Here is a 25,132-nt window from a genome sequence, read left to right as displayed (position 1 = left end):
TAATGCTCATACTGCTTTTCTTCCTCATTGCTGCCAAGTTTGATGCCCCTGGGCCCTTCCAGGAGGGAGCCAGCCTGTTGGATCTGGATTTTGATCCCATTAAACCAGATGCCACTGTGGGGAAGACCCCCACACCTGCCTCCCAGGTTGGTTCATATCACCGTTCCTTCTCTCTTCATAACCGACTTGTTGCCAAGTGTGGCATGACCTGCACCTCTGTGAACGATAATGCGGACCTGAGCTGTGGGTGGCTGGGCTGGGTGCCCAGACCTGTGCCTTGCAAATGGGTACATTGGTCTTCTCTACTGGATGTGTAAGTCCAGAGAGAATCAAGTGGCTACTGTCCTGGCCAAAGTCTGGCACTAGGTGTTTGTGGGATGCTTGTCCTTTGCTCTGATGATCTACTGATTGACAACGTGTTGAAACCAATGTATGTCCCTCTCTGAATTAGCATCCTCTGTATGCTGTATGGATTTAAACTGTTACTCTGTGGGTGGGAATTCGGCCTCTGTTCTGTGCTCCTGCTATGAATTGCTCTCAAAGGGATTTTTAATAAACGGATTCTCTGATAATCTGCAGTTTCTTAAGGTGAATAAAGCTGTAGATGGATATTCAAATGATGTGAAGCCTTTCTTTTTCTGGATATAACATAGCAGCTTCTTCCCTGACCATAGTGCTGTGCAGTGCAGTATCAAAAAGGAAGATGCCTAATTCTGGTCTTGCCTCTACCTCGTCCTATCCACTCTCAGAGGCAGGTGGACTGTGCTTCATTTTATGTCTAAACAGCTGGAGGCCTTGAAGTGCATCCTGAATTTGGCTGTTGTCCTCACTAAGACTTTCCATTTCATATGTATTGAATGGTAATTTTTTGCCTGTGCTTGCCATTAAAATTTGTAATAAACATAATTGGGATGTTTACAGTATTTCTGTAGTGTCATGTCAGATAGGCCTGTATGGCACAGATTTTTGTAGCAATAAGACGTCTCTTATAGAGATCAAACATTAAGCATTTGATTCTTCTAAATTAAAATAGTGCATCTGCAAGTTAGTATCTTAGTTTGATATACACCAGTATGGCAAACTACCAGTTTCTGAAACTTTAAGTGGGCAGATTTTTGTGCCTCCTTGTCTGACAGAACAAGCTGCATGCCAGGATAAGCTTCTTTTTTCTTTTAAAATATTTGTTGGGTTGTTTGGTGTTTTTTTTTTCTTTTTTTTTTTTTTGATAATTGGGTAAACTGGTGCAGGAAGTGAGTATAAATTTAACTTAAAATAGAATTATTTCTTACCCTTCCAAGAAGAAACAAATATTAGACACTGAGTAGGTTTTTCAAAACTGCTCAGCAACAGCATATTTGGAGTTTTAATGTATGTATTTTTAGCTTCAGAAGTTATTAAAGAGTCTTAAATCAATACTTTCTAGTGCTAGCTTACAGCAGAAAACCTAGCAAAAGCCACCTTGTCTTGAAAGCAAATCTCTTTCCTATAGAGTGGGCACTGTGGCAAAAGAGGTTAAGGTATTTCACTACTGTCCAAAGACACTAGTTGAAATAGTCCTGAAATCACACTGATGCTATTGGGTGTGGCTATACAGGAGCATGTTTAACCCTGATAGACCACAAACTCATGAGGTGCTTGGGTTTGTTTCTTTTCTAGCTATGTGGTCTGCCACTGATAACTGAATGTGGCTTGACTGTCTCACTTCATAGCAGAGGGAGAAAACCACCCTTACTCAAATGCGTTGGTACTTACATTTGAATATGCAGTGCAGAAGGGTGTATAAATTCAGGTACTAAAAGAATATTTTTGAAACATGCAGGGATAAGTGCTGTTGAATGTGTATGTCTGCTTCAGTCTGATCAGCATCTGTAATGTTTGTATTCAGTGAAATAATCACATATAAACATGTTTTATTTCTGTTGCTCTTTGACATGCTTAGTCTTTACCTTGGGATTTATGGGAGGTAAGAACTTCATATGGCTTTCATCTCATCATTTACTGTGCATGTGCCGTGTGCCAGACATCATACCTGTCTCCTTTCCCGTGCTGCTTTTCCTTTCTGCACACCCCAAACTGATGTTGCTTTATGTGCTGCTGAAACCACTTTTGCACTTTCCATGAAGCCTCAAGGGCAGCCACATATTTGAAAGTCAGGTCTGACACTCTGAAACTTAAGTTTCCACCAGCACACAAATCCATTGCTTTTCCCTGCTAACTCTCTCATCTTTCCTTTAGCATGATGCTGTGATGTTCTCAAACTTAATCCTACTGTGGCATCATCTTCACCCTCCACTCCCCAGTGTTATCTGTTGGTCTCATGTGCAATGCATAAATGTCTCGGCTGCCCCTCATCCTTACTGCCTGTACCATTGGGTATACATACACGTTTGGAATTATCTGTGCTGTTTGCTATGAATTGACCATCATTGCCATAAAGGGTGATGTGAATCTGCTCAGCCTATGTCTACACTGAAAGTTAAGTACAGGCCCAAGACTTACCTGGCATCTGCCTCAACCTCAGCTTTGGAGCTGTGCTTTGTATCTGTACCATAGCCAAATGCTCATTTATATCCTCTAGATATATTGGGCCTGGGAAGGTCTCAGATTGCTGTAGATTAGCCCATTGGGAGCTATTTCGAGCACAACTTCTGAGCCCCTCTGGACAGACAGCTAGTTGTGTGGACAGACAACTCTTGGGTATTCAGACCTGCTACTTGAGCTGGCAATACCATGGTGTAGATGTAAGCACTTGTCCTTGGCTTATGCTGGAGAATCTTGCCAATCAGCAAGTCCTGCCAACCTTTTCATTCTTAAGGGCCAAATCACCCACCTAGAGTCTGTACCTGGGAAGACATGAATTAACCCTAACTGAGAGCCTGGCCTGAAGATTCTCTGTGGCCAGCGTGTTCTCCTTCATATGAGTTTGGGTCATGTCGAGAAGGAGGTTTCCTTTGTTTTATCAGCAATCAGTGTTTAATATCTGTCATTCCCCTGTTTGTGCATTGTCAGTCTGTCTTAGTAAGAATGGAAAGAAGTCTATGTTTTTGCAAGGAAGCATCTTATGTCTTTCAAGTGGATGGGGAGGGGTGAGGTATGACTGCAGCTGATTAAGCTGTGCTTACAGTCTGGACATAAAAAGTGTTCTGGGTTATTATTTTTTTCCACCCTGGAAACTGATTTCACTCCAAGAACAATTTAATCAACTGTGGAATGTTACCTGAGAACATATTCCCACTGTTCCAGTTATCACCTTGGCATACTATACCTGGCTAAAGAGCAGAGCTCCTTATATCTGGGAATCCTCTTGCTCTTCAAGTCTACTGAAGTGGTTTTACTCTGATGTTCTTAGCTGTTGATGAGAGGAGGCCTGTTGCATGGTTACATAATCCCATATGCTGTGAGGTTAATAACTGCATAGAATCTTGGATGCAGCAGAACTTGCTTAGTTCTGCAGACTAGGAAAGTTGCATTTAGTGTGTACGATGCTGCTGTTGGAATAAGCAAAGCTTTCACATCTGGCAACAGCAGTGAGCTATTCTTCCTCTTGTCCCTGTAGCATCTTTCCAAGTCTCTGAATGCTTTTGTAGGCCTTGAGATGCCCACAGGTACACAAAATAGAAAAATAAGTAGCTGACATGCAAACACCCTTTATTGCAATCCAGGGGATTAATTTAGGTTCAGTTCCTCTGGTTATTAAATATCATTCTTGCAAATTAGCTGATTTTAAAAAGGAAGCTCGCACTGATCTCCTTTTTACTTGTCCACATAAGTCATGTTGGGCCAGATAGAGTTGGGCTGGCATCTGTCCCATTTCCAGTTCTCCTGGAATCCAAATAAAAAGCAACTTAGGAATGAATGCAATTAAGCAGGAGAAGCCTTTATAGCATTTCATATGCATACGTTTACCTTAGTGGTACCAAAGCTGCTGTGGGAATCCTCTGCAGGATGGGAATAGCTCTGCTGTTTATAATATTCTCTGGCAATATAGGCCTGTGGACATGCTGATGGGGAGACATAAGGAAGGGTGTGATAAGAGAGGCAAGCATGTATTAAATCGCAGCACTGGAACAGCTAAAAGTAAAATAATGGCTTTTTGTTAAATCAAGAATTTATTTTGTCTGTATTACTGCTGTTACTAGAAAAATACTTAGAGCATTGAGCCAGTGTGTGGCTAGTAGCCAGATGGATATAGATTTAAGGGTTACCATGGTTGTTGCTTTTCACTGGGCTTTTGTAGGGTCAGAACTATGAGAACTGCAGTATTAAGAGATCTGGACAGTGCCTAGTTTTTCACATGGTTGTATTCAAAGGCATGTGTGTTGTGGTTTAACCCCAGCCGCTAAGCACCACATAGCTGTCCTCTCACTCCTTTACCTTGCCCTGGTGGGATGGGGGAGAGAGCTAGAAGGGTAAAAGTAAGAAAATTCCTGGGTTGAGATGAAAACAGTTTAATAATTAAAATAATAATGAGAATAATGATTTTTAAAATTGTAATGAAAAGCAAAATAACATAAAGAGGAATGAAACCCAAGAGAAGTGATGTAAGTGAAAAACTATTGATTACTGCCAACTGACTGATGTCCAGCATTTTCCTGAGTAGGACTGCTAGCCAGCTTTCCCCAAAGTTTATATGTTACATGGAATATAATAGTATGGATTATCCTTTGAGTCAGTTGGGGTCAGCTGACCTGACTGTGTTGCCTCCCAGTTTCTTATTCACCCCCAGTCTGCTCGCTGGTGGGGTGGTGTGAGAGGCAGAAAAGGCCTTGACCCTGTACAAACACTGCTTAGCAACACCAGTGTGTCATCAACATTACTCTCATCCTAAATCCAAAACACAGCTCTATACCAGATACTAGGACAAAAATTAACTCTTCTCCCAGCTGAAACCAGATCAACGTGTTTACCAAATGTATGAAGTTTGAAGGCATGCTAAAGCTGACTTATTCACACGTATTAAAAATGGTAAATCTCTCTATAGTGATCTATTGTGCAAGTATGAAATGGGTATCTGGTTAGATTTTGCAAAGAGGCATGTGTGCTGTCGGGTATAGAGAACAAATGGATATAGACTGGCCCTGATGGGCTGCATATTAGATCCCTGAGATTCTTGTCAGGAGTCTTCCCAGGTGCTGCTTGGCCAGTCTCCCAGGGGGCTGATCTGCAGCACTGATGCTACCAGATCCAAGTTATTTTCTGTGTTGCTGCAGTTTCTGGAAGAGGCAAATGAATATCTTTAGTTTTGTGTTAAAACAGAGTTTGCCTGACTTCAGTCAAGGAGAATAAAGACTTGAACCACTGGAAGTGTATCAGAAGTGTTTGGCTGGATTTTTGTACACAGAATCTTCTGTCCCTGGGCTTCCTAGGATGGTCTGTGCCAGTCTGTGATTTGTAGGTGATGCTGAATATTTCTTCCTGGTGGTGGCAGCTTTTTTGCATTAGAAAAACAGACCTCTCTCCACCAACACAAATGCATGCACATACCATGTGGAATATTCACAGCAAATTCTTAGTAATAGAATATTCACAACAGAATCCAAATTCATGACTCTTTGGGTCTATCCAAAGTAAAATTGGGGAAAAACACAGTTTTCAGTTCAGTTTGATTCAGTGCTAATGTCCATGCTGGGTCCACATTAATTTCCATATGTGGAAATTTCTATGTTCTTTTGTTTCTAAGAGTATGCAAAGGTTTAAATGTTCCTCGATTGCTGATCCTTGAAGTGGGCTATTGAGAAAGCCTTGTCCCTTGGCATGCAAGTGGACTTGTATTCACATACAAATGGGCAGTGTATATATAATAATAGATACTGTTACTGTGTAAGGTAGGTCTGCAGTTTAGATGGGGTGAAGAAAAATGAGCACAGGATTTTTCGTGTTTCTTTGATTTCTTCTGGGGTACTGCCTGCTGCATGGCTGAAGTGGGGGAATGCAGGCTTTACTGTGATTTCACTGTGTGGCAGAGCAAGAAGGGGAACAGATGCCCAGAAAGACTCTGAGGTTTCTCACCTATTTGTCAGCAGATGGCAGCAGTCAACAGCATAGAGCACTTGACAGCTTGAGGTACACTTTTCTGTACACGCTCGTAGTTGTAATGAGCGTAACTTTCCACCTGGATGACTTTTGTATTGCAGCCTGCGGAAGCAGCCCATGCCGGAGCTGAAGCATCTGGATCAGAAGCAGCAGCTGGAGCTGAACCATCTAAAACTGAAGCCGATTCAGGATCGGTAAGCATCTCAAGGGACAGCAATTCCTTTCCTCCATCACATCCCTTTGTCATACAGCAGATGCATGAGGCTGGGCTGGGAAGAGACGTGTGGCTGCTTGGAAAAAAACATCCCTCCTCCCCCAGCAGTTACAATGCTGTTATTCAGAACCCAGACTTAGGCTTTGGATTTTATCTGTGAAATGCTATGCTGGAAGATGCACAAAAAGAACTGTCCCTTCACCCAGCCAGCCCACAGCCCAAGCTGTCCTATGTATGCATTGTCTGTTGGAATCCTCTTTGCTTGCCATTAACTTTACCTACTCTGTCCTCTGGGCTCTGCCCATGTCATCTGAATATCCAAGGCCCCCCCTTTTTTTTCCTGACACTTCCACTTTTTTAGGGGACTGGAGTAGGTCCCATCTCATGGCCACTTGGTTCCTAACTGGCTGTCACATTTGAGTTGTCTGTTCCATGAGGACTTTACAAGAACTGTGTCGTGACTGCAGCAAATGGGAATTGCTGGGCATTATAGTCCCAGAAACAAACTCTTAAATCCGCTCTGCCCTTCTGCTGCCTTAGGCAAAGGAAAACATGCTCACCTCTCCTGTTTTCTCACTGCTGCCTCTGCTATCCTTTGGAGTGTTTTGTCACTGACTGATGTGCTGGGAAAACCCCCTGACGCCATGGGTGGATTTGGGGTGTGGATCTGGCAGGGTGGACTTGGTGCTGCAGGTTTGGATGGATTCTTTTTTCTCAATGGCTTTTTTTTCCCCTTCCTTGGCTGTTGCTGCCTGCCAGAGCTCTCTGCCTGCTGTTGTTGTGGAAACTTTCCCTGCTACCATCAATGGCACTGTGGAAGGAGCTTCATCTGAAAGAGCTGACATGCCCCCAGGTTTTCTATTCAAGGTGAGTGCATGGTGGTCCGGCACAGAGTTCCTAGCCTTTTTTTTTCCCTGTAATGAATCAACCACTTTCACTCAGTATGGCCATGGACTGTGCCACATCATAAGGGAGGAAGGAAGTTGAAGGAGAGATACACCTTCCTCTCCAGCAACCCAGCCTTGTTGCAGTTCCAGATGCTTCAAAGGACTGTAGTAAGAGCATTGGTGTCTAAACATCTGGCTGTGCTGTATAACAAAATCCCTCCTTCTCTCTGCCACAGTTATTTCTGTCTCTCGTGGTGAAGATCCAGACTGATACCGTTCCCTGTGTTTCCTCTCTCTGCTTGCTCTGATACATGGGAGGCTATAATAATACCCTTGCAGTGCAGCTGGTAAAAACAAAAGAGGGCACTGTTCAAGTGAATGTAGGTTTTCTTCCCTGTGAGTTTTTTAGGCCATTACTGTGGGAATTCAACCCTCCTAAGGAAGGATGGGGAAGTGCTGATGCATAGCATGTTGAATGAGACACACCAGGGTGCCCTTGTGACAAAGGTGAGCTGCATGCCAGGGTGTATGAACGAGCATGTAGCCATCAGGTTAAGGAAGTGGTTATTCCCATAGCTGTGGCATTTGTGATCCAGACTTGACCTGCCTTGAGCAGCATGTTGTTAGCCTCCAAAGATGCCTTCCAACCTGAATTATCCAATGAAGTGGAAAGCCCGTCGCCCATTACAGAGCTGGGTGAGAGAAGGCTGACCCTTACCCAAGCTTTTTTCTCATCTCCTCATAGGTCCAGGCCATGCATGATTACACAGCCACTGACAGCGATGAGCTGCAGCTGAAGGCTGGGGATGTGGTGCTTGTGATTCCTTTTGAGAACCCTGAGGAACAGGTGAGTGGAGAAGACAGGCTGTGAGCCAGGGTCAGGAGGAGCCAGGGGGATATTTCCAAAGCTGCCTCTTCCTCCACTAACAGTCATCTGGCCGGATGCAGAGCCATCAGTTTGTGGCTGAGAGCTGGTGTGAGGGCAGGTTGTCCTTGAGCTTGAGATTGGCTTCCTGCTATGGAAGGGAGGACTCTGCTTGTTATTGGAAAGTGGAGACATTATCTGGCATAAAGCATGTAAAATAGCCATGGCTTCCTGTCCCTGTCAGGCATTACAGCCACTAGAATGGCTTTCTTGATCAGGGAGCCTAACAGCTCATGTTTTGCCTCCTCACTGCTCCTAAACTTGATGCATTCCCTGTGACTACTGCAGTGCAGACTGTGGTATTGGCAGGAGTGACCCACAGCTTATGATGATATTTTCTCCCCTTTTGAGAAATGATGGGGCTCTGAGAAAGCAGCTTGCTATGGTTGGTGCCTCATAACTTCAGCATAACAATGGCTGTTTCAGAAGCAGAGTGTTTGGTCAGGAGATGGCAGCAGAATCAAGTGCTGGAGCAGGTTGCTTAGCGCCAGAGTACAGTCTCATGGTCCATCTCCAGCCTGAATTTAAATGGTGATGGTTTTCGTTAAGCTATTTCTAGATGCTTTGAGTAAGTCGTCCTCACTTGCTGTGTTTGAGGGCTTCCAGCTGATAAGGTCTGAAGCAGATTTACCACTTTGGCTAAAGGAGGTGGTGATTTTATAAAATTCATGCTCATGTCTCTGCCTTTTTGTTCAGAAAAGGAAGTGAATTCTCCAAATTGATTCAGTAGTCACCAGCTCTTTGGGTTTGGCCAAGCCCTGACAACATCTAGATTCTACAAGGTGTAGAGGGAAAGGGATGTAGCGTACTGGTCACAGGAGATCCTCTCTGTGGTTCAGCTACTGGCTTTAAATTAGGAAGGCAGATCTTGCTGCTGCTTGTGAAATGGGAGCTATAATGTGCAAGCAATTCCCACAGAGCTAGGTGCTCTGGGGGGAAGGGTTTTATGGGGGAGAGGCAGTGATTTCTTCTGGAGACAAAACTCTTCATTGAGTAGGTCTGCCCGGCACAAGCATTTGTGAGCATTCCTTTCTCAGAAAGCTATCTGGATCGGAAATGAGTGGCAACTCCCCTAGTTTCTGTGGTAGGAGATGGCATTTGTGGAGCAGAGGTTTTCAACGCCCTATGTTTGCACTCTAGCTGGATGTGGGTGCAACAGCCATGAACTCGAGACTCTCCAAGCTTCAGAGGGTGAGCTCTGAGTGTTGCTAACATGATGCTGTAGCTGCACGGAAGCCCTCTAACCCTCCTACAGTGTATCCTGTCCTACAGCTCATTTTCCTAACCTTAACCATACCCAGCCAGAAAATGATAGCTGTTAACATGTGCGTGAACTGTGCACGTGAGTGGAGGAAGCTTAGGATAATAAATTGTGAGCCATGTCCCAGTCTTGCAGCTTAGGTGTCAGTTTTGTAAGTACCTCAGCCAGGCCTGGATTCATCTCTCTTGACTGAAGAAGGAGTTGAGGACAGCACTGCTTCTAAGTTGGCACTTCACGTGACATGTTTCAAAATTGAAAGGATCAGTCTGGGTCTTTGTGTATAATCCCTACAACTGAAGAGACCCTTCTAGCAGGATGCAGTAGGAATGATGCATGCTGTATGGCACAGATGCTTTGTGCAAATGGATGAGCTTTTGTGCTCGCTATGCTGTGAGCTGGAAGCTGCATTCCAGGCAGTTGGGCCCAGTGTGTTCCGCTTAGTTGTTTGTCTTCCTGATTTATGGCATGTCAGTCATTCTGCAGCCTCTGCAGCTGGCTGCTGCAGATGTGCTCCCATCTCAAGCCATTCCCATGGCATCCCCTGAATGCTCAAATCTAAGGTAGCCTCAAGGGCTAACTGAGCCTGCAGACATCCAGTACAGCCTGCAAGGAGCAGGGAACTTAGATAACGTGGCTGGTCTGAACTGCTGACACACGAAATGTGCAGAAAACAGAACAAGAGGGCAAAATCTGTAAAATGGCAGTGGAAGGCAATATGTGCCCCATGGATCACCCCTGGTGAGGGCTGCATTGCTCCTGCACTTGCAGCTATGTTTTTAAAAACATGTTTTAAGAGAGGTGTTGCTTGGCCATGAGTAAATGCCCAGGTAATTCTTAATGGTTACAGGAATGCAAATGTGTCAGAAAAACTGTGTTAGCCACCTGCATACATGCCCCATTTCCCCACCGCTTAGACCATCTGGTTGTCTGAGCTTTTCTGTCCTGGCAAGTTATGTAGTAGAATGTAATAACATACCTTTAAATAAGCCTGGTGCATGCTTTGCTCAGGGGAGTGGATGCACAGCAGCTGGCTGAGTTTGAAGGCAACAGTCCCCCATGCAGCTCTCTTGCCTCATGCTGCAGTCTTAACCCATAGGCTACCCACTGCAAATGACTCACAGGTTGGTATATTTGCATGCTGAAGGGAAACTTTCATGGTGGCAGCTCCAAGGCATGCAGAGAATAGGGTGGTTGCACACATGAGCTGCAAGCAGTGCAGCCTTCTCACCTTGAGTATCTTGTCTCCCTCATGTGCCTTCAGTGGAATAGAAATCTCAATGCTAGTCACCCTGCAGGCAGAGGGTGTGAAGGGTGGTTCTTGCCTAAGCAGGTTCTACCAAGCAGGACTCCATGTACCTCAGTGAAAATTCTTCAACACTATTTATAGATGTTTGTTTTGTTTTGGAAGTTTAGGAGTTTTGCCAACTTTACCTTGCATCAAGCCCAGCAGACTGCTGGGTTTTGGGTTTCTCACAGACCAGAATTTCAGCATAGCAAACAAGACTCATTTTGCTGTACCACCTCTCAGAAATGCTAACCATCCAGGAGCCCTGACTAGAGCAGGGAATGAGCACCTCCAGGGAGTGATTCAGCCTTTCCAAAGACCTGTGCTCAAGGTGAATGGGGTGGGTTGCGTTGTGGAGGTGCCCATCTCTTTTATGGGTATGGAGAATGCCACACTCCCCATGTGTAGATTGCGAAAGGTAAGATAGGTGATTTGCATCCTGTAGCTGTAGTGTCTTTCTTTGACAGAATCTCTCCTTCTTCTATGGGTGTAAATTATGACATCGCTAATTGTTTACAATTTCACTGTTTCTAGGCAGTCTCAGTCACATAAGAGTTTTGGTACCAACTCTGGTGGGAAGTAGCTTTTTCCCCATTTAAAAGGAATAAAAACATTTTTTGCTTTTCCCCCATTCTCTTCCTGAATTGTCTCCAAGCCAAATATTAGCATGGCTTTCATAATGCCTTGACACCTCCTTGGCCTGGACTCTGTAAGAAAAATCCCTGCTCACATCTATCCCTCAGCATCTGATCTCTGTCTTCCCCTGCAGGACGAAGGATGGCTGATGGGTGTGAAGGAATCTGACTGGATCCAACACAAGGAACTTGACCAGTGTCGAGGGGTTTTCCCAGAAAATTTCACAGAGCGGGTGCAGTGAAAGCCCAAGCCCACCAGATGCATTTCTGCTGGAAGAAAGCAAGTTTTCTGGTAGATAATTGGAAAAAGAACAGTGAAATGAAGAGAGAATTCTAAAGGAACAGAAGCCTGGGAAAAGTCAACTTATAGAGTGTGTTCTTCTCAAAGGGCAAGGTTTCAGAAGTAAATTGAAATTCAAAGTGTTACTAAAATATATACATATTTATAATAATAATAAGGCAAGTCAAATACCCTCTTCCCCCTTTGGTTTTAACAGCATTTGGATTCAGAGGACTGATGCAGAAGCAACTCAGTGGTTCTCTGAATACTATATTGACTGAATTGGTGAGATGTCAGTCTGATCCCTGGAAAGGCAGTATTTGTCTGATGGCTTGGGAGTAGAAGCTGCATTTGCTCTTGAGTTGGTCCATCTGTTTTGTCTTGAAAGTGGCTTGCATGGCAGCCATAAAAATTCCGCCTTTCCTACGTATTCAACCTATAGTAGGCCAAACTTTCTGTTATGCTGTTAAAAAAAATTTCAGTGTATAGTGTTCACCAATACAGTGTGTGTGTGTGTGCGTGTGTGTGTTTTATTTTCTTCCTTTAAAAACAATATTACACAAACTATGATTTTGTATATGTAAAGACAGAAGAAACTACCTGGAAAGGGCATGGAGAAGATGAAATGTGTGAAGCTGTGCTCAGTCCAAAGGTTTTCAAATGCAGACACCTGAATTCTTACAGTAGTATTGGCCTGTGAAATGCTAAGAGGAATGGACAAAGTCAAGAGAAGATACAAGACAAAACAAGCAGATGCCATTTAGATGGCTCTGAAATGTAGGAGAAGGGATTCTCTGCCCCCAGACCCTGCAGGCAGTTTCAGAAAGGCTTAGATTCATGTAGATGAAAGCTCTAAAATCTGTCTGGTTAGTAAAATTGCTTTTAAAGAAAGAGATAAGGGAAGACTTTTTTTTTTCTGGATGTCTGAGAGAAAACACTGAGGAAAAAACAATTTGCTTTCTGTGTTTTAAATTGGCATTATTATTTGTGGAATTGTATTTCCTGTTTTCCTTTGAAGAATTCTGTAAGTGAAATATTGTTAGATCAGCTTTCTCCAGTGCTGTGCTGGTGATCAAATTAACCTCTATGAAAACTGGACTCTTGAAATACTCATTTAAACTGGCTGCATGACTTCATAATATTTTAATGCATTAGAAAGGGAGGCAAGAATATCAAAGTGGCAGTGTCAAGAAGACACTCTGCAGTCTAATGCTGAGACCTTTCCTATACTTTTCCTTTGCTTCTATTTGTTTTCGAGTTCTTTTACTTTAAGCAAACAGATGACAAGGCTGTTTCAGAGTGCATATTACACTTGTTAAAATAAGCTGGTTGGACGCTCCAAGACTCTAAAGTCCCACAAAGGTACTTTAAACTTTACTTGAATACTGATGCAGATGGCAAACAGGTCAGGTATTACCATTTCTTATGTGCCCCACTCCCCCCTGATCTTTTTGCCTTGGGTGGATTTTTAACAGTGAGGTTACTTCCTGCTGTAAAGGGACAGAAGTTTATTATTATTATTTCACTCTCTGAAATAATCTTCCTAACTGTTAGGAACTGGCTTTTGTCAAAGATGCACGGAATGCTGACACACACTACTGAAAATCCCACTTTCCCAACCTGTTTTGACTATTTTTAAGACAACAGACAAACATTGTAGAGCACAAGTGGAGGGCTTTGTTTTGGTGTGTGGTTTTATTTAATTTTATTTTTTAAATAATTTTAGTTCAGAGGGAAAGATTAGTTTTTGATTAGAAAATATATTCTTATAAATGCAAGAATTGCTGGAGTTCCTCCTGCTTTCAGCTTGGGGAGATGATCTGTGTATGTTATTGACAGCAATGTAACAGGCATCAATATCTGTCCTATATATCCAATTCCCCCCACCTTTTTTTTTTTTTTAATTAATAAACCCCAAAACATGCAGGAATTTATGTTTTTACATCACTGTTACAAAACCCAGTATTATTTAGGAATAGCTGCTCACAGTACAGAAGGACTGGACTCCACAAGTTATAGTAGTAGGATAAGTTGTTGCTTTAGAATACTGCCTTGTTTGGTTTTGTTTTTCTTTTTCACTGGGGTTGTCTTTATTATTACTCTCTTTTTTTTTTCCCAGAATATCTATTTTTATGCATTTGACTCCCATTAATCCTTTAAAAAATATTCATAGAAAAAAATATACATTTAAATATACATAGAACTATATATGTTAAAAAGCGGGTTGATCCAATTAACATAGTGCTGTCAGTTTAAAATGTTTATTTTTATGCAAAACCTGTGGATTACTGTTTTTTAAAAAACAAAGAGAAGATTCTAAATACTAGAGCTGTGATTGCTTTTTTTTTTTTTTTTGTCTTGCAAGTAGTTGTTTAGACCATTTAGAAAGCTGTGCTGATACCTAATTTATTGTGGGCTTTTTTCCCCGGATTTTGTTGTCTTCTGCTGTGTTTGAACCAGATGACTGTCCCAACAAGGATCCTTGTAAGGCCTTTTCATTGTATTGAGCTTGCAAAGCAACTATCCAGTACTGTATTGTCCCTGCAGACATCGTAACACTCTGCAAAAAAAGGGATGTTGTTTTCAGGTCATGTGAGTGATGCTCAAATATTGCTAGTGGGGAGGATGCTGCATGTCTCTCCATTTGCTTCCCCCCAGCCCAAAAATCCCAACCCCCAGAACCCTTTGCAGAGCAGGTAGGATGGGTTCCCTGGATCTTGCATTGCTTGCAAATAAGTGATGTCAGCGTGTCTCAGTCGGACTCTGAAAATGCAGGATGGGACCCACAGTTTATAAATTGCCTTATATGAGAGCAGGGTGGTATAGCAGGAAGCTTGTAGATGGCAGTGTTTTTTGGAACCAGGAGAACTTGTCTGCCTCCTGGGTCACATTCAGCCCATTGCAAACAGCCACAACTCCTCCTATTGTCAGTATTTTTGTGTGCTTAAGTAGCTTGATTGTAGTTGGTATTACCTGATGAAATGAACTTCCCATTTTCTTTGGTTTAGGACTGATTCAAATACAAAGAGGGACAGTAAACTCCCAAGTAGGCTGTGCCCACAGGGATTTCTCAGTTTGCAGGCTGAACTGAAAAATCTGGGTAAAAAAGTTGTAAGGGTGACCTAGGACAATTTGTTTTCCCTCAGTGGAATAAAAAAGGGAAGAACCAAAACATTAAAAAAACCTTTTCAACCAAACCGAAGCATTCATTTGTAGGATTGCTTTTTCACTTTGAAAAAACATTATGACTTAGGCTATAACAAGTTGCTTTGAAGGCAAAAATGTGAAACCCTCTCTTCTGAAAATGCTGAAAGAAAATGTTTTCATGTTAATAATGCTTTTGCCTTTTGCCTTCTTTTATTTAATCTGATGACTGGTTTCAGTTAACCCTAAATGGCATTGTTTGGTAAATACATTGCCCATTGAAGAGAACCCAAAGAAGCCTGTTGCCCAGTTTGTCTCTGCTGCCAGGTACACTGGACATGTTTCAGTGTTTATTGGTATTTGGCCCAGCAAAGCTGCTGCTTCCCCATCTAATAATCTTCCATTTTATTGTTTTGCTGGATGAACAATAAAAGCGTCTCTTACCCTGAGCCATTGACTGGTTTTGTAGCCTGTTTTAGAAAGATATTCTTGCTTTATCAGTCTCTGTTTGGTCACAGATTTATGACTATAGGTTTATGATGCTACTCCAATTTGAGCCTAATGTAATTGCGCAGTGGCAATTATCGTTTACCCAACTGATAAGAAAGAAAAAAAGGCATTGCTTTTTCCCCCCTTTCTCTATCTTAGCAATGTCAGTAATATATCTTTATTAGCATTAGAGAGAGATCCGAGGGTAAAGATGAATGTGTTGTGTTCCAGGTGAGGCTCCTACATACTCTGCTACTTTCTATGGGCATTCCTCAGCTGTCTGCTTTTACCATCTTTATGTTTTTTTGGCTGTGGTGATGCAGTAAAAGGGATTGTGCCGGCTTCATTCCAGATGTTCAGAGCTAGTCCTTGAAGCTTTGTTCAGTTGCAGAAACCTGTCCTGTCCCACTATTCAAAGACCATGGCCAAGGCAAACACCCCCAAGTCAAAGGGTGTCTTTAATGACCTGATGTGAAGGCTTCATATTCTACCTGGAATTGGGATGACAGATCAGTTAAGTTCTGCAACAGCCTTTTGAAGGGAAAAGGGCTAAGGCTATGGAGATGCTGAGGGAGGATGGAGGGATGATACATTATCCTTTTCATTTTGGGTTGATGGCCTGACTGCCTCACTTGTTGGTTCTAGGGTGCTCTGGAACCTTTAATGCTGAGAACAAAATGTGAGCAGTCAAGGTGTGCATGGTCGATACAATAACAACTGTCTCTCCTGCAAATGATACCAAGCGTAGTTTGCTCTGTCCCGCTCTGTTCCAGACTGAATGCTCTCTGCTACTATTGTAGATGTTTGGATGCTGTGCAGTCCATACCCCAAAACATGTCCTTTTAATGTCCTTTCCTGGAGGATACAGAGGTGCCTCTCTTAGCCCTTCCAAAGAAGAGCTACTTAATCTTCCACAAAGACTGTGTGTTTCTAACATAGTAGCCTCTGATTTCAGCAGCCTCAGTGACTTTCAGCATCTGGACCCACTCTCCAGCTCGTCCTCCTTCCCAGCCTTTCCTATGCTCTTTTGGGATGAAGGAGGCATAGGGCACTTCCAGGCCTAAAGTGCAAAGCTGAAAGATGCACAAACATGTCCATTGGTAAATCCTGCACAGTGGAGCTTGATAATGCTAATATAGGGAAAACAAGCGACAGCTTTTCTTCTGTAGGCTGCCAAAGGGAAGCTATTCCTTGTCACACAAGTACCATCATACCAGCACTGGTGCAGACACCCCTCTGCTTGCATGCTCTGTTTTAGACATTTCTGAGTAGCAGACTCCCGAGTAGCAAACTCCTGTGTGGTGCCCAGAGCTGGATTGTGCCACCAGCGCTTGTGGAGCTTGGGGTCTGTAGCTGGCACATGGGAATTAGTTATTTCAGAAATGTTGTTTATGGAACTGAATGGAGAAGCTACAGCTGCAAAGACTGGTCTGTATGAACTTGTACCTTGGTGTATCTTGTGTCTATAATTTCTTCACCTGTTTTTGCAATGTACTCTGCTAATCCTGACCCTAGTCTGCATTTCATGGGGAGGGAAAACTTGCCACATGCAGTCCTGGGCTTATTGCTCCTCTTTAACTGAATCAAATGGCAGCGACTTTGGCAATGTATTGGCAATCTCTTTTCCTTGTGTTAAATCAGTCTCTTGAGTTTAACCACAATGACCCGAAAACATTTGGGTTTTGAGTGTTTTTTTTAATTATTTTAATTTTGTTTCGTTTAAATGAAGCTGAACAGTTCCCACTGTATCCAGAGCTGTGACGCCCAGTTCCAGTAACAAGTAGTAGATGGATTTGTCCTTTTTGTTTCTTGGTGATGTTCAGAAATATAATTTGTGTCATCTCAAATCCTGCGTCAGTTGTTTTCTTTCTTCCTTCCGTTTTTTTCCTGCCTGTATATTAAACTGGAACAATTCAGGACTTGTTTCTCCTCAAAGAGGTGAGTAGCTTCAAAGAGGCTTGGTTTGTCCAGGCACCATTAAGACTGGGGATTCTTACAAGCACATGGGGTGGAGAGGGTGATGCTGGTCCTTCCCTAAAGAAATACAACAGCTGAATAAACCAGCAGCTGTCTCTGTTCTAGTCTGTTGTGAGGACTTAACACCAAACAAATGCAATGTATGGAAGGATGTGAGACCTTTGCTTTTTAATAGCTGTTAACCCCAAAGTGCTGTGATCTTCATCCTCTAAGGCAAATTTGTCGATGGGATTATGATACTGCATGGGCATCCAACCCCATCTGGCCAAACATCTCCTGGCTCCCTTTGGCCTGTTGGCATTCCTGGGGGAGCTCTTAGTTTCCAGGCTGGCTTTGGAGTCTGGTCTTTATGAGACATTTTCTTCACCTATTAAAAGGTGAAGAAAATGCCCTTTTCTGCCCTTCAACCAGAGTGATGTTGGGACCCATGAGGAACAGGATTAGAAGGATTCACAGTTCATAGCTGGATATTTTGGGTCCACTCCCTTGGATGCCACATTCTAGACAGGCTCAGTGCAGCTGCACATTTGACACGGTGTGTAAATAGTCAAGCGCTGGCCAAAGGTTGGAATGTGATGAGATGCAAATCGGTGCCAATTAGTGCTTTGATGAATAGATTGCCAGAGTCCTCCACTTTAGCATGCGGGCATGCAAGCCTCGGAGGCAGCATGAAGTGCTGGCCAGTCTGTGCTTGCATGCTTCCTTTGTTCCAGGTGACTCAGAGGGTTTGATATCTTTTAGCCTCTCACCTCTGTGGCACTGGGATGGACCTGACCCGACACTCATGGGTAAGAGAGGGTAAGAGGCAGGATGTGCCCCTGAAACTGCAGTAGCTGACTTGGGCTCTGCCTTAGCTTGACAGTAATGGTTCCTGCAAGGCTGAGCCAGACTAGCTCTGCTGGTTTGGGAGCTTGCAGGGCAGGAGCAAACCCTGAGCCATGGAGGTTCTGTGCACACCTTCTGTTTGTCCACCCTTGTGCAGTTTCATTCCCGTCACCCAGAAATATAAAGAAAATAGGAGGGGAGGAGGCGACTGAGGGAGAGCAGTGTGCATAAGTCACTGTCAGCTGGCTGTGCTCAGCTGCATAATTCATTCCTAGTGATGTTCTCTTGCTCCAGACAAGAAGCACTTGGGTACATCGGCCATGTGCAGGCTGTTACCATGTGAGTGCTTACAGTGTGTTTGGAGCAGGCTCAGGGGCCCTTGGGCCTGACCTTGACAGCCCTCATCACACTGCAGGGAGAGCTGGGCTTATGCTCTGGAAGCGCAGCTGGAGAAGGAAGCCTCTGCAAATGGAGGAAGCACATGCTGCGCTAGGTGAGACTGGAGTGCATGGGAGTGGGCAAGGGTGTTACATGGTGCAGGAGCCTGGCATTGACTGGTGTCAGTTGCTCCATGGCATCCCCACATGAAGAGCGAAGTTAGTCCGAGGGCTGACCATCAGTGGAAGCCTGTGCTGCCTGGGAAGACCCTGTGGGCAGAGAGTTTGAGCCCTAGTGTGCAGCTGCGAGTCACTCTGCAACCCTGAGGAGGAGCGGATGGGAGTTTGGGGCAACTCTCAGCAGTTTCTTCTATTTGCTGGCTGGGTAGCCGGTGCCCTTTGCAGAGCTGGATTTCTGCTTCAGAAGGTGGGGGAGCCTCTTCTGCCCATCTGCTGCATGGCCCAATTCACAGAGCCATTAATAACAGTGTGGGAACAGGAGTTCGGCAAGTGCCCGTGATTAATTAGCTCATCACGGACAGTTAATGGCCAGCCTGCTCTCTTTGGCCCTGTGGTGTAACTAATGGAGTATGCATCCCTTCTCACCGGGCAAGGCGCAGCCCCCTACTGGGAGCGATGGGCAGAATTTGCAAACTGTTTTGTTGCAGCTATTTGGTGAGGTTGTTTTTTCTGATGTTGAGGGGGATAGATCCGTGAGAGGACTTCCTTGTTATCAGAGCCAGGTACCCAACTCTCTGGCAGGGGCTCACTCTAATATTAGCTTTTCTTTTCCTAGCAGTGGCATTACCCCATGTTTTGCCTGTATTTGGGAGCATGCTGTTTTATTGAGGCTGTGTCTTCTGCACATGTATTCTGCTTGTCTCAGCATTTTCTCATGAATTACTACATAGAAATGCAGGTACCACCTATGCACGGGGTGGGTGGCAGAGCCATGCAGTAATGAGGATCTGCAAACAGGACTAGTTTTTGAACTCTAAGTGGGATGAAATGATCGGCTCCATAGGTGACCCTCCCAGGGGGCTGAGATCCACTGAGTGCAGGTCATTGCCTCCACCCCAGCTGCTTTGCATTTGCAAATGGTAGAAGAAAGAAGAGCTCTAACAGGAGTGCAAGGTATTACAATTAAATTCCACACATTCACATTGTTTGGTCAGCCCAACACAGTTCAAAATGTGAAGTGAACGTGATGGGACCGGAGCTGCTGCTGCACCAATAAGAGGAGTAGTGCAAGCCTCCTGTCCTGTGCCCTAAAGGGGACATGTTCCCATTAAGGGCACCATCTATGACTGCCACAATGTTTGCTGTTATGGCAGAAGTCCAGTGTGTTCGGAAACCCCTGTGCTGCAGACTGTAATTTCTCCAATTCAGAGACCTGTGAAAGCCTCCTGGAGTAGCTTCCCCTCTCTAATGCCCAGGATTGTCACTGTACATCTCTATTAGAGGCTTCCAGGAGAGACCTGACTATTGATTTTGCAGAATGTGCCGTATTTGCTGCTGAAGGTGATGCACGCCTAACCACAGCAGCAGTCCAGCCACATGGAGGCACTCGTGAAATCTGTGGGTACCTTATCTCAGTACAAAACATCCTGAATGTGTGATGAACATGTTCATATGCTGGGCTTCTGGTCCCTCTTAAGGCAAGCTGAGGAAAATTCATACTAAGGATATCTGTGCTGGGAGCAGGCAGGTTTTTTTAGTGGCTGGGCTGTGGCTTTGCCTTTGCTGATCACATAAAGGATCTTGTTAGCCGCAGGTGCATTCAGCTCTTTCTTTCAGCTTTCTCCATTACCCGCGGCAGAGGGCGGCTTTGCTCCTCTGTGACAAATGCTGAGGTGGTGATGGAGGTGCCCAAATTGTTCCTGGAGCTGTCATGTGAAGAATCATGCTCATCTGCCTCCCAAGCCCTCTTTCCCATGGGCAGGCATGTCAGGGAAGGTTGTACATCCTGCCCCACAGAGGTAGTGATGTACTACATCAGGAGGACAGGTATTTTACTTTGCTTTTCCCTTTCCTATATGGCAGCTCCCAGCATTGCTCACTGTGTCTCAGGCCTTCTGCTGTGTTTGTGAAGCATTGTTGCTCTTTCCCACACAATACAGATGTTTTTGCAGGACTGTAAATTACTCCCACCCAGTAACTCTTTTATGAAACAACTTTTCCACTGCACAGTGAAGAAAAATGTGTCTGAAGCTGGTAATTAAATGTTTACTGTTAAGTACTTTATATATTATAAAGTATATGTTAAGTACTTTGTATATTATGTACTATAGATCATTCCATCCATTAAACAAACCATTTAACTCCCCTTAACAGCATTATAGTCTATTATTAGGTTAATCAGCATTCACATCCTGTAACTCTGCATTTCTATCTAATTAGCCTTTTTTTCTTACTTCATATTTCTATTTAATTAAGCTCAGCATCAAAGCTGAATTCCCTGTGCTCAGCATTAGGAGAGGACTTGATCCTTTCAATGCCAAGGGGGGGGGGGCAAAGGCCTCAAGTTTTAAGCAGTCTCTTTGGGTATCTTTCTTCCTTTAGTCAGTCCCTGCTTGTGCCTAGAGAAATTTGCATCTGTGTAAGAAGCTGTAGGTTTGACAGTTTCGCAGTTATCTCAGATAAGAGCTCCCCTATGCGTGGTGGCTGCAGTTAGTGCAAGGATGCTGCAATGATTGTGTGAAGCATCCAGTCCCTGATCCAGCAAGAGGACATGCTGGGTTTGCTGCTCTTGCCTTTGCCCCAGGTTTTTCTGGCCCCATAGATGTTCTGCTAACAGATCACTGGCAAATTGCTTAGATCACCAACTTAGAAAGTTGCTTAGAACACCAATGTGACAGAAGGTTTTGGCACTATTTCCCTTCAGAGAAGACATCTTTTTCACCAGGAAAGAAGAAGTGCTGAAAACAAATAAAAAGGAGGTTTGCAGATTTTTAAATCCAGATCATGTTATCCCACTGGGATTTTCATTCAGGTATGTGTGGGGTAAGGGGTTGATTTTCTTTCTCTCTGCAGAGTCAAGGAGTTTGTGTTAAGAGGCTCACTCTTCTCTCTGGAGCGAAAAGGTTGCAGTAAGGATCAGCAGCTGGGGAAAGCTTGTATCGTACCTGATCAGAGCAAGAAAGTGCATGCTGGTGCTCTTCCGCTTGCTCCCAGGTTCTAGACGTGAGAGAGCTGGGGCTGGTGAGACCGAACATAATACCTGCCTGTGCATGGGTTTTGTCAATGAGCATCAGTTTTATATGTGACTCTGTGGGCCCCATTTGGCAAACCTTTGCAGAGTTGCCCAGGCTTTGCTCACCAGAGGGATGCACTTTTAACTGATGTGCTAGTTAACTGATGGTATCCACCCATGGAATGGGTGGGTACAAGGAGGCCATGATACTATTCACCAAGCTGTGCTAGGCTAGGCTGGGTTTTGAGTGCCATTGTGACACTGTAGCTCGTATCACACCTGCCGATAACATGTTCTTTTGGCATAAATGTGCACTGTGTTCTTTCAATTCCCAAGCCCTGGGGTCTGATACAGGAGGCTGTCAATTGTAATTTCTCCCCCTGAGACATTTATGGGGTTACCCAAGACACCTTACGTGACAGCACTGTTGGAAAATAGATTAAATACCAGGCAGGGAACACCTTGCTTGTCATCACTTAGCATCCAAGCTGCAAAGGCTTTGAGGAATTGTCTGGGCCCCTCCAGAGTCCCTGAGCAACTCTTTTTGCTAGTACCAGTCCAGAACAATCAGCAAATTGAGTTCTTTTTATTAACTTTAAAAGAAGACATTAGCCTCAGCCAGGAGAATAAAACCAATTTATGAGGCAATTAGCTCTGCAAAAACATTTCAGTCGCCCCAGAGCAGCCATCTGAGGAGCATCTTATTCCAGCTGCACAGCTTCTTCCAGCCTTGGGTTTACAGCACACTCCATTTATCATAAATAATAATAATGTATAAACAAATGTTTCCTCATGTGTGTGTGAGACAGCCGGAAAGGTGATCTCTTCCTGAAACTACATTGTACTGTGGACTTCCTCTCTTCAAGGCCCTTCCTGTGGTCTGTTACTTGATAGTGAGTAATTTTGATGCTTAAACTTTTTATAAGCAATATTGTCTCATGTGTGCTTTTCATGGGACCTACAACTGCGTTACTTGCAATCCAGAGAACTTGAACTATATGAAGAAGCCATAGAAGCAGACTTGGAGACCTCTATGTGTATTTTCCAAGTCCCTTCACAGGCATTGCAGATTTCTCAATCCACAGGAATTGCCTGCTAATTCTGGAAATCTGGGCAAAAGTAAAAAATAGTGTTTTCCTCTGTCATTATTGTCACGATCAAATAAATTTTGGATGATGAATGTGATACAGGGATGAATGTGGATTGAAGTTGACACAAAAGTTTGATTTGCTGCCTCTGGGCTAGCCTGAGACTTCCAAACTTGCTTTAAAAGCAAATTGAGATGAAAAGTTAAAATTCAGTCTCAATGAGCTGATGCAAAATATTATTCTGCCAGACACAGAACTCCTATTTTCTGTATTTTCCTGTTTTAACTTTTCCACTGTATTATAAACATCTGTTTCCTGATTTTAATTACATGACACTATTGTGGAGTGAAAACTGTACTATCAAACCCAAAACACTAGACCATAACATTTTTATTACAAATATTCTCAGCGAAGTTAGTGAAGCTCTAAAAAACTTTATGATTCTGTTAAATCAACATTTTTTGACATAAGGTGATGGAGCTGAAGGAGTGCTGACCAACTTTGTTTGGCTTATAAAAGGAGCAGTCCTCAGGAGAAGAGCCCCAGGCTTGCACCATTTTCACCTCCATCAGCAGAAGGGAAACCTGTAGGGCTTAGTGTGCATTAAGAAACCTAAGGGGAAAGAAAGTGCAATTTTCTGCTCAATTATATGGGATCATATTAAAACAGATAGAAAAAGAAAGGACTAGACCCCAGCTTTTCAATATGAATCAGGATGCCCAAACCACTTTCTTACGGAGACTTTTCATGTGATAAAATTGGGGCTGTCTGTATCTCTGTTTCTCCCTAAACTGTGTTTCTGAATCTCAAGGAGGATGTCCCCAGCCCTGAAATGCAATAGTCTTCACATTCATTAAGCTGAAGAGTATGAAGGGGCAAGGGGAGGAAAGGGGTCAGGAACTGATGAAAGCCAGTATTCAGAGTCTCGATCGGAACCGCTCCTGCTGGTTGCTGTGATTTCTGGATGCAGCTATGGATACAACATAGGAATCCCAGACAGACCTTGAATGTCTGCTGCTGCCTTTGCTCTTTGTATTAAAGACCTCACAGGACCACTCTCAGACATGGTAGATGCAAGCCCTTGAGAGGCGAGCTGCTTGGAATGGGACTGTGTGAGTGACCCAGCACCTTTTGCAGCAACTTCCCTACAATTTCCAGTTGTGTATTTGCCTCATACTGCACACTGAAGATTAAGTGTGGGATTTACAGCCACTCAGAAGTGCTGCTGTCAGTAACTTGATCAGCCCAAGTATATCAGTGGCTTTGAAGGGACTTTTTTATTTTTAAAATCCTCCCTTGCCCCTCTTCTTTCTCCATCATTGAGTTAAATGTCTGGTTAACATCTCCTTTGGAATAATTCTGCCTTTAAATTTTGATGACTCAGTGAGTCCAGCCAAGGCTTTTTAAAAGCTTTTAATTCTAAGCTTTGGGGATTTTACACAGTTGGTTAAATCTGTAATGCCTTTTCTTCATTCCCACTTGAACTGTCTGCTGTTCTGGTGCTGTTTAACTGCTGCAAGGCCTCACTTAGGCTCTATCAAATCACTTGCACAAGGAGAGGAATGGTTCTTCCAATGTCCACTTTTTATTAATGTGTGGATGTATAAAAACGATGCTGTCACTGAAGGGACTGAGCCTGGAGAAGACACAGCCTCCTAAGGTATTAGCTATCACGGCTGCATCATTCTGTATGGAGCCTGTACTAACTGCAACGCTTCCTGTCTGTGTGTGTAATACACAATGTGCACGTACAGCACTGAAGTCATTCCTGCTTTTGCCCTCCCTAGATCTGTGCATAGTACTGTCTGTTTTACATGCAAACTCTATGACCAGTGACACGGATGCTTCAACAAGCCATTGCTGGCCTTAGAGGAAGGACTGGACTCAGCCTAGTTTTTAAAACTTGGTCTTATGGTCAGGGCTTGTGCCAACCATCTCACTTGCTGAGCAGAAAATTCTTGAGCTGCAGAAAACAAAATTATGCTCTCCATGGCTAAAGACAAAGGGACACATTGGCACAACAATAGCAAAGATTCAGAGCAGCCTTGCAGAGAAGGATTTGGGGGTGCTGGTTGATGAGAAAATGAACATGAGCCTGCAGTGTGCGCTTGCAGCCCAGAAAGCCAACCGTATCCTGGGCTGCATCAAAAGGAGCGTGACCAACAGGTCAAAGGAGGTGATCCTGCCCCTCTACTCTGCTCTTGTGAGATGTCACTTGGTGTTTGTGTACAGTTCTGGTGTCAACATCAGGTGTTGTGGTTTAAGCCTGGCTGGTAACTCAGACCCACACAGCTGCTCACTCACTCCCTCATATCCTCCCCACGCTCCCAGAGGGATGGGAAGGAGAATCGAAAGAATGTAACTCCCACAGGTTGAGATAAGAGCAGTCCAGTAACTAAGGTATAACATAAACCACTGCTGCTACCACCAATAATAATAATGATAAGGGAAATAACAAGGGAAAAGAATACAACTGCGTACCACCCACCGACTCATACCCAGCCTGACCCAAGCAGTGA

At 43.8% G+C, this 25,132-nt stretch overlaps 1 protein-coding gene across 16 annotated transcripts in view; it reads left to right on the top strand.

Annotated features, from left to right (window-relative positions):
* The window catches only part of BIN1 (bridging integrator 1), a 98,474-nt gene extending 86,390 nt beyond the window's left edge, over positions 1 to 12,084 (top strand). For 8 of the 16 annotated variants that reach the window (XM_061370166.1, XM_061370169.1, XM_061370165.1 and 5 more), the window contains 4 exons: positions 6,135 to 6,227; positions 7,007 to 7,114; positions 7,880 to 7,981; positions 11,375 to 12,084. In XM_061370166.1, coding sequence (XP_061226150.1) covers positions 6,135 to 6,227; positions 7,007 to 7,114; positions 7,880 to 7,981; positions 11,375 to 11,482 — 411 coding nt within the window. In that variant the 3' untranslated portion in view covers positions 11,483 to 12,084. Of the gene's footprint in view, positions 1 to 38; positions 147 to 1,939; positions 1,964 to 6,134; positions 6,228 to 7,006; positions 7,115 to 7,879; positions 7,982 to 11,374 lie in introns of all 16 variants that reach the window. The other 8 variants (XM_061370164.1, XM_061370161.1, XM_061370156.1 and 5 more) reach the window with 2 other exon arrangements.
* Positions 12,085 to 25,132: the final 13,048 nt, after the last annotated feature.

The sequence above is a fragment of the Neopsephotus bourkii genome, unplaced genomic scaffold (assembly GCF_033783945.1).
Source record: "Neopsephotus bourkii isolate Nb327-2 ecotype Australia unplaced genomic scaffold, CSIRO-AGI_Nbou_v1 NB_1526, whole genome shotgun sequence".
Lineage (NCBI taxonomy): Eukaryota > Metazoa > Chordata > Aves > Psittaciformes > Psittacidae > Neopsephotus > Neopsephotus bourkii.
This window is presented reverse-complemented; position numbering and strand designations above follow the sequence as displayed.